Raw genomic sequence first — 9,952 nt, 5'->3', positions numbered from 1 at the left:
ATAGTTTATTATACTAAAATAATTATAAAGTTTACATTGTCTTATTATTTTGATATTTTACTATTTTATACTAGTTGTGTGGCAATGTTATAAACACTGAAAAAACTACTGTCCAATATATATTATTATAATTGTTTTAATTTGAATGTTAAAAATTTAAAATAAGTATAAATCGACTGCAGTAATAGAAATACTAAATATTTTGAGAATTTCAGTACAGCTGGAGCCTTACAAGAGGAAGTGGCCAGCAGATATGTACTTCATCTATAGTACCTATATATGTTTTACCATAGCTATTTCATTAAGAAATGAGATTGCTAACTAGGTGTATTGATATTTTTTTATGCCAAGAAATGTTTCAAGTGGAATTGTTATTATTATTGTGTAATAATTTTTTATGTTTACATTTATTTTCTATATTTACATTAATATATTATATTATATAGGTATAGAAATCCTTGATAAGATAAGTTAGGTAAAACATTGTGATACCAAACGGTCTTATGCGAGGTTAAAAATTGTGTTATCATTTTTAACTGATTGATTCTAAATTATTGTAACACTTTTCTCTGTTCTAAAATATGTTCTTTACCCGTTCATGCATACAGTAAATATTAAATATCTATAACACATTCATAGGTGCGGTACATACGCATATTATATATTCTTACCACCAAGTGTAAATCAACAGTCTAAACTTGAAACCTCACATTTATAATTTATGGACTGCATCATTTCTAAATTCTAAATAAACATTAAATATTTTAACAACGAGAAGACTTATTATTTACATTAATTTGAATATTATACAATGTAATTATTTGAAGTTGTAATAGACCGAAATTATGGTAAAAACTAAAAATCCATATTTTAACAAGTACCTATAGGTATATTTTACTACATTGATTTTTAAATTTGATTTACTTGATGTTTAAACACGTACATCAGTGGCATAATTATTAAGGGGGCGAGTGAGGGGAATCCTCCAAATTTTTTTTTACTGCTAACATTTTATATTTGCTGGGGTAATAGTTACTGTATGAGGCTAACAGATTTTATTAAAAACACATTATCTCCCCCCCCCCCCAACCAAATTCTTAATCACGCCACCGACGTACATACCTACTAATGTTTAAATTGTTTAGAATAATATTCTTGGCTGAAAACGATCGCAATTGCCTATACTAATGTTGTATTGGTATTAAAAGTGGGTGCAAGCGTTGTACAAATAGTTTTATAATATTTTTTAAATTTAGGTTTTAATCTTCCGTATTTGTATACTTTGTAAAGTTAATGTTTGTTGTTATCATACTATACCTATGTAAGTTTCCGTTTTTGCAATTTTTCAATATTGTATTAAATCATATACAATATACTCATAGGGATCAAGGCCGTTAACTTTTTCTGAATAAACAAATTTCCTTTTTAACATTATAAATATGAAAGCGACAACGTCTTGTTTTGAAAATACGGAGCAAATGGAAAACGGTGCAAAAACACGGTAACGGTACCTATACAAATTTTTTCGAGGAAAACGTCTCCGGCCGCCTTGTGGGTAGGCGTACGTCAAGAGATTAAATAAATAGCACACATACGCGCACGCACGCGACGACCGTGGGAGCCGAATCGTAATAAAATAATAACAATAATAATAATATAATCGACGCGGACGAGGACGCGAAAAGCCGTCGTCTACAAAAGGTAAAAACTCGGGGGGAGCGCGTGCGCGTCTGTTATAATGATAATAATAATAATAATAATATGCGTATACCTACCACCGCGGACAATGACGATAATATAATATACGCACGCACACCCGTGTGTATGTGTGTGTGTGTGTGTGTGTGTGTGTGTGTGTGTGTGTGTGTGTGTGTGTGTGTGTGTGTGGAAGCGCGCGCCGCCGTACCTCTAAATTAGCGCGTGGCAGGTGTGCGCGCGTGTTGTGCACGTCTACTGTTTCACCGTGGTCGGAGGACGAGGCGGCGCCCCTCTCGCGGGCATGCCCATAATATATTATTGTTGTTGTTGTGTGCGTGTCCCGCGCGCTGCACAACCGGCGGTGCGCGCACTGTGGGAATGCGACCAAGATTCCCACGGGCGCCCCGTCACACGCCGCCGCAGCACACTTCCCGCCGCCGCCGACCCGGCACGGTCGTCCATATAAAACCGGCCGTGCCCTTGGGTCATGCCGTCATTCGAACGATCCGTACCGAACCGTCAACACTCGCCATCCGTCCGTCGTTCGTCTTCCACTGTTTACGTATCGTCATTGCGAGTTCCAATATATATTATTAAATTATTATTATTGCTATATAATAGTAATTATATTATAATCGTCTCACCGTTGTTTGACTTGTGTCTGTGTGAATGTGTTTATGCACGATATTGCAGATAAAATTATAATAATTATTGACAAAAAAAAAAAATACATCGTTTTTTAAGTGTCGTTTCGAATAGTGTCGTATATTTCATTATAATAAAATACACCAAGATTGTTTCGACATGCGTCCAGTCGCCGAACTTAGACCGTCATACCGAGTGCAGATGCATATGCAGATGCAACAGCAACAGCAACATTACCAGCATCAGAACCAGCACCAGTCTGGATCCGAATACGATGAACAACCCGTGTCCCGGACTTATCAATACAGAAAGGTAAGCACGGATCACAATTATATTATTTAAAAATGTTTTTGGTTTTCGCCAAATATACGTTTTTTTTTTTTTTAATCAAACGCGACCAGGTATCAATAAAACAATATTATAAAATACGGACAACATATCCGTATTACATCATATTATATTATACACCTAGTTTCCGTTTTTAATAAATACGTTTTGTTGTCCATCAGGTTATGAAACCACTATTGGAACGAAAACGCCGCGCCCGGATCAACCGATGTCTGGACGAGCTCAAGGACCTGATGGTTGTCACGCTACAGGCCGAGGGCGAGAACGTCAGCAAACTAGAGAAGGCTGACATATTGGAGCTGACGGTCCGGCACCTGCACAAGCTCAAGCGACACAACGCTCTCGGGCTGACCGGCGTCGACTCGGTGTACGCCGACAAGTTTCGCGCCGGTTTCGCGCACTGCGCCACCGAGGTATCCAACTACCTGACATCGGACGTCCGGTCACCGCCCGTCGATCCGTCCGCCGGCGTCAAGCTCCTTCACCATTTGGGCGCTTGCATGCGCAAAATCGATGTCGACTCCAACCGTCCCGCTTCCGGTACTGTCGCCACAGCCGCCGCCGACCAGTACAGGCCATACACGCCGCCGTCCACACCCGGAAGCGAGCTCAAAGAAGATCCGAATTCAGTCTGCTGGAGACCGTGGTAAACGCACTAGGTGTTCCTTATTTTCGGGCCGAAAAGAAACATGTCGTTATTTCGTTTTTAATCCTTTGAACCCTCCCCCCTCACATCCACCATGGCCCCAGACTAAGACTGATGTTCGATCCTAGGTGGAGATATTGTATATTATTTATAGGTAGTTATATTTTATATAGGAATTATTATAATATTATTGTATTATTGTGATGCGTATACGACGATATAGTTTGTTATTCGCTCATTATATTATTATTTTTTTCTCGAGATAGTATTTTATGTTGTAATTTTTTTTCTCTTATTCGATGACGACCATAATTCCATCCTGGTATAAAATGTATAATGGTTGCAAAGGATATGGCACTACAGCTATTTACCAAAAAATTCAAAAATACCTCTTTCTTTGTACTTATATATGTATATTGTGTTATTATATATTATATATTATATATATATATTATAACATCGAAATAGGATTTAAGACATTTTTTGATTGTGTAATAATATTATTATTAAAAAAAAAAAAATGTATTCTGCATACGTGACACATGATATATTAATAATCGTAAAAAAAATTAAAACATGTATTATGATGTTATGTAGAAATTCTGCGTTTGTGCGGAAAATTTAAGAAAAAAAGCATATCTGTGATAATAATAGTAATATGAGGTGTTTTACTAGAATACATTAAGTCTATTCAAACATCTTAAACGTTTTGTTGTTTTTTATTCTCCTCCTCCTGTCCCAAAAAAAGAAAAAGAAAAATCGATCAATCAATCAATTTGCTGTCGTCGAAACGATATTATCATGCCCCGGACCGCCGACGATAAGTCAATTTGTGCTCGTACGTGACTAAACCGTTCGGTTCTGGGAACCGGCCGAAAGAGGAACGGTGAGAGAGAGAGAGAGTAAAATAGAAGAGAGAAAAAAAAAGCGATGAAAAAACTATTCTCTAAATACAGGTAACGACACGGTATAGGTATACATGACTAGTGGCAGTCTACACGTAGGAAACAATATAATAATAATAATAATATACGAAAACACGACGACGGGACTATTATAACAGCTATAATAGTAGTAGTAATAATAATAATATGACGATTCACCGCCGGGGCCGGTATTGTTCGGACGACGAAGACGATGACGACGACTACGACTACGACGACGATGAAGCCAAGTTCTCACGGTGTGCCGGACCGGTGCGGTGGCGCGCAGAAACCGTGACCGATTATATGCGGGCACACACACACACACACGCGCGCGCTCGCGCTCACAAATTTACACGAAAACACGCACGCACACATTTGCAGGCACGCACAAAAAATACACAATCCGATACGTGTGTCGTGACGAGCGGGCGCGCGCGTGTGTGTGTGTGTCCTCACATATGATAATAATATAATATTTTTATTATTATTATTACGTGTTTGTATTGGAGTTATTGGTTCCGGTATTTACGATCCGCGTCCGTGTGCGTCCGTGTGCCTTGGTGTGTGCGACGATCGCCGCGGTGTGTTCACGTCCGTATGCGGCGCGCCGTACGTGACCGGCGATCCCATCGCACGCACACTAATCGCGCCGACCGCACCGGACGATACACGAAAAAATACGCGTCGTCCTCTGTGTTTGTGTGTGTACACTATATATTATTATTATTATTATTGTTACGCAGGCACGAAGATGATAAAATAAATATTACACTTCGACTGCCGTACGTACATAACATAATAATATAATGTATGATGTGTATGGTTTTTACGACTTGATTAGGACTCGGGAAGAGCACTGAAGCGTATAACATACTTAATATTATAATAATATTATCGACACTTCTTTTTTTAAATTCCGTTTTTTTATGTGTAACGATTTTGTCACACGCGACGACGTCGCTCGTAGGTGTCGCTGTTATTGTAATTATGATTTATTATACAATAGTATCTATATTATTCGGATGTAGAGGCCAGAGGGTGACCGGATAAGACAAAAAATCAATTTACCGATTTAATAGTTGGTCTTCGTACTTATTGTCTACGGTTTATTTCCGTGGGGTTCGTTTCGAGTGGCTTAAACTCTGTTTTCAAAGTTTTTCGTTCATCGGGCAAAGGATCATCAATTATTTTATATTAATAATTAATGAAATAATAATCATAGTTCATAATTACTCGTAGGATTTTAAGACTCCTCTTGGGTTTTGATCGGACTATATGAGCAAGTAAAACGATAGCCAGATATTTTATCTTAAGTTTTAAAATTAGTAAATTTTTAAATATATCTTTTGGTTCCATGATGGTCGGCCCTAAGAGCCGTGGCTCTCTCCCATAAACGAATTCTTAAAAACAAAATAATTACTAAAAAAACATCTCATAATATATATTGGAAGGTTTCTGAAAATTATTATTTAGCCCCCCCCCCCTCTCCTTATGTCTCTGTAGTCGACTCTGACATATCTATACTAGCAATAATGTATGTATGAAAAATCAATTGACCACTTCATACGTTTTTATGCAGATTTTTTTATACTCTCGGCTATATCACTTCAAATACTTCGTAACATTTTTAACCTATAATAGGTAATTCCTACCTATATAGGCTATAATTGAATAAAAAAATTCTAATCCCCAAGTTCCAACTCTTCTATCCCGAATTATTTTCAAACTCTCTCCTCACATTCTATGCTCGACAATCTGTTAAATTTCATATTTCTAGATCATTGATTTATATATATATATTATACTAATTAGGAATATAATTTATCACTGTTGTACATCCATTATGGACATCTCTCATCTCTCTCATTCTCTTGACTATACGAGTATATTATATTATGTATTTCACATATATATTTTATTATACTAAAAAATGCATAAATATTTTCTATTGCTATATTTGTATTATTTTTAAGCGCCAGTCTGAAAGTTTGTGGTTTGTTTGCATGTCAAAAATTTTATAATTGATATAATATAAAACCTATAGCTATATCGGATATATATATTATATATAGGTACTTTATTATGATAAATAAACAATATTATTATATGTACAGCGGAAAATCGGCGGCGGCCGTGCATATTGTGGATTTTTTCATATTTTCACACGACGTGCATAACATATTACCCGAACATTACGAGCATATAATATATATACCTAAACATAATACTAACGTGTTATAAACGAGCGTCCGTGAATAATGGTTCAAGTAAAAAAAAATAAAACTTCTCTGTCACACGCACGCAGGTATACAAGTACCTACCTACCTATATACATATATATAAATAGCAATCTACACATCTTCAGCAATGACTTTATTTTATTATTATTATTATTATTATTATTATTGTGTTTTACGTATTGAAGCGCGTGTGTGAACGTTTGGACAATACCGGGAGGGCTCTGGCTCAAGAGAGTTCTGCGCAAGTGCAGCAGAGCTGCAACGTCCGATGCAGGTCGAACAGAGATAAAAAAAAAACGGTTGTTTTTTTTTTAGGAGAGGTCGAAGACTCGACGCTGCGGCGGCGACGGTGGAGAAGAAAAAGACCGTAGTGAAATCCATTTAGTTGAGGCCGTCCCCATCCGGTACCGGGACACACCGGAAACGCATATAATATAATATATTATAATGCAGTGTAATACACGCGGACGTCGTCGTGTACAGACGCATTTCGGTTTTCTCTCTCCGTCGGTCCAAGACTCTGCAGCGTGTGCGCGATATCGCATTTGTCTCTCTCAAGCGCGGTGGACGACGAGAGCATAATATATATATATATATATGTGTGTGTGTATTGTACAGCAGTGCTAGACGAGTTGTAATGGCCTAATCAACTCGGCTATTATGTGTATACTATTATTACCATTACATTATTCTAACTCGACGCCATCGCCACCGTCGATCGTCTCTGTATCTATGTCGTGTGTAATACCATATAATATATGTTACTTACTATTTGTATAATTTTATGTTATATATAAGGGAGTTTACCTGCAAGTATACCTATATATGCTCACCAACCATTCATTCAAGTGACTTTTGGAAGTATACTATAGCATGTAAGGACACTCAAATTTTCAAATATACTTAAATTATATTGTATACACCGACAGGCTATCTTTTAAAAATTGTAATACTATGCAGGGTCCATGACTCTTTAAATTTTTTATTATGAGAATTATCATTACCTCTTTTCTCCCTGTAATAATTGCTAATTAGATGAAAGTATTTTGATATACGATTGTTATACTTTGTGTGTAAGTACTAAATCGTATATAGGTAATGACCAAATACGGTTACTTCGAATATAAATCTGCCATCGAAATGGTTAAACCAGTAAATTCAGTTAAGTCTTCCACACCATTAAAAATCGATAAAAGTAGGAAACTACTTCAACTTAAAAAAAAAAATCATCAGCTTCATAATTATTAGAATAACAAAGTATGGTTATTATACTTTGAAGAAAAAAATGTATTGTTACATAATATAATACTCCAATAGCATAATTTAAATAATTGACTTAATATATGGCATTGATCCATTTTAAGTATACTTAAAATTTCCAAAATTAGTAGAGTTTAATTTAATTATATCATTTTCCTAATATGTACATAATATTTCTGTACATTGCTTAACCTACCTAATACCTACTTCAATGTAACAGTATATTATTATATGTGTTGTGTATAGTAGCTCCGTAATGATCCGTTTCCCGGTCGCCCACGCCTTGAATAAAATATGATACCTACATACTTATTAAATGATTGAGTCGGGAACGACAAAGCAGTCTCGTTCATGTTATCGAAACCACTACAGAACCACCAGGTGATAATAATAACAAACGTTTCTCGATATATTTTCACTACAAGGATAATACTAGGTATATTGTATAACTAATGCGCTGATGGGCTGATGTAATAGTCGTCTACTCGTCTATAATGTTTATATAATATTATTACTCCTATACCTACTATACCAGAGGATGCGTCCGAGTGAAAATCATGTTTTTGAACATCTTAAATTTATAATAGCTTTAGCAGTAGAAGACCATTGCACCACACATAGTCTGCACAGAAGTGTACATTTTTAAGCAATTTGTTTTTACGTGATTTTTATTATCATAAAATAAAATTGTATTGTTTATCATCTTAAATTGTACATCGTATACATCAAAAGGCATCATCTTTCATTGCCCCTTTTTTTCAATTTTAAAATCACATGCAAATCAAAGCACCTACATATAATGCAATGTTAAATTTAAATTTTTACGTTTTAACGTTCGATCCGGGTAGGTTAGGTTAGGTTCGAACTACCTCGATCCACAACTGGATCTTTGAAGTACACTATAGTGCCCCCCTATCAAAAAATTACGTATGTCATACATAAATTAGGTGATCGGCACCACTGGGTCCAACGCTATTGCAGCGGAAAAAGCTGCATCGTGACGTCTTCGAGACCAAATGTTATGTATTAGGTAAATACTATATAATTGTTATGGACATAAAAAGTAAGATGTGATGGGCTTAAAAGATAATCCAAAACTTCGAACATTTTATCCCACGCCCGTACCCTTTTTATATTATCCCTACACATATTTCGACACCTTTTCCCTCCATGGACTATATAGCATTCCTCTGCGAATGAAGGGTAGACCTCCCCAACGTATCTCCCTTTAATTGACCCTTTTCGTGTACGTCAATTTAAAATGTACCACGTGTCCATGTACCACCATTTGATCCACGAGCCACGTGATGTATATATATATATATATATATATATATATATACATCGTAGTGCTATATCTTTTAAAATCTCAGAGGCGGCTGATAATCAAACACTGAAAAAAATTTTTTTCACTCTATCGTAGTTAGGTATACATAATCGCTACGCAGCACGTGGTTATACATATACACCGCGATTATTTAAACTACGTATATTCATAATAATATTATATGATAAAATATGTAAACGATTGAGAATTTACATAATATAAGTATGTTGCAGGTAACCATATAATATTATAGTAATATGTATATCACAACTTATCATTGAGAGCAAACACTGACAAAACGTTAAGAGTTTATTAAATATTCAAATTAATATCATAAAATTATACATTATAGGAATAAATTATGTCATGATGTGTATGCATGTATCACTAATTATTAACTATTATAATGCTAGGTAACAATTCTACCTGTGCTTCGGACATTTTTTTTCAGCGTATATATCGGCATACTATATATTATAGCAACGTGAATTTCATCAACCCGCCTGTGATAGTGCAACTTCAAAGTTTGTGCTTTTTTTACTTATAAGAGATAAGTATTATAATATTAAAAAAACCATATTTTATTAATGTTTTTTTTTTGTATCAATAACATTTATTGCGTTGTATTAATGCGGAATTGAGTGTGACTGTGGCAGACATATTGTCAATAATAGTAATCGAAAAAATATTTTATTATTTAAAAGTTTTTTAGCCCCTTTGAAGTGTTATTTGAACTATCGCTTTTGATCTTGTACCAGAAAAATTCTGAAAATAGTTCTATCATAAAACTTACCCTATATAGGAAAAAATAGAAAATAGAAATTTCTGACTATGAAGTTAATCACGAATTCAATAGTAATCA

The 9,952-nt window shown here is 35.3% G+C and overlaps 1 protein-coding gene across 1 annotated transcript; it reads left to right on the top strand.

Annotated features, from left to right (window-relative positions):
- The first annotated feature begins 2,179 nt into the window (after nucleotides 1-2,179).
- On the top strand, nucleotides 2,180-4,042 carry LOC107167776 (enhancer of split mbeta protein-like). The gene is made up of 2 exons (XM_015516958.2): nucleotides 2,180-2,655; nucleotides 2,853-4,042. The coding sequence occupies exons 1-2, from the start codon at nucleotides 2,503-2,505 to the stop codon at nucleotides 3,339-3,341; spliced, it is 642 nt and encodes a 213-aa protein (XP_015372444.1). The 5' UTR covers nucleotides 2,180-2,502; the 3' UTR covers nucleotides 3,342-4,042.
- Nucleotides 4,043-9,952: the final 5,910 nt, after the last annotated feature.

This window comes from Diuraphis noxia, unplaced genomic scaffold (genome assembly GCF_037042655.1).
Source record: "Diuraphis noxia isolate RWA-SAM2 unplaced genomic scaffold, SU_Dnox_SAM2 contig0003, whole genome shotgun sequence".
Classification (NCBI taxonomy): Eukaryota; Metazoa; Arthropoda; class Insecta; order Hemiptera; family Aphididae; genus Diuraphis; species Diuraphis noxia.
The sequence above is the reverse complement of the archived record's forward strand: the minus strand, read 5'-3'. Positions and strand labels throughout refer to the sequence as shown.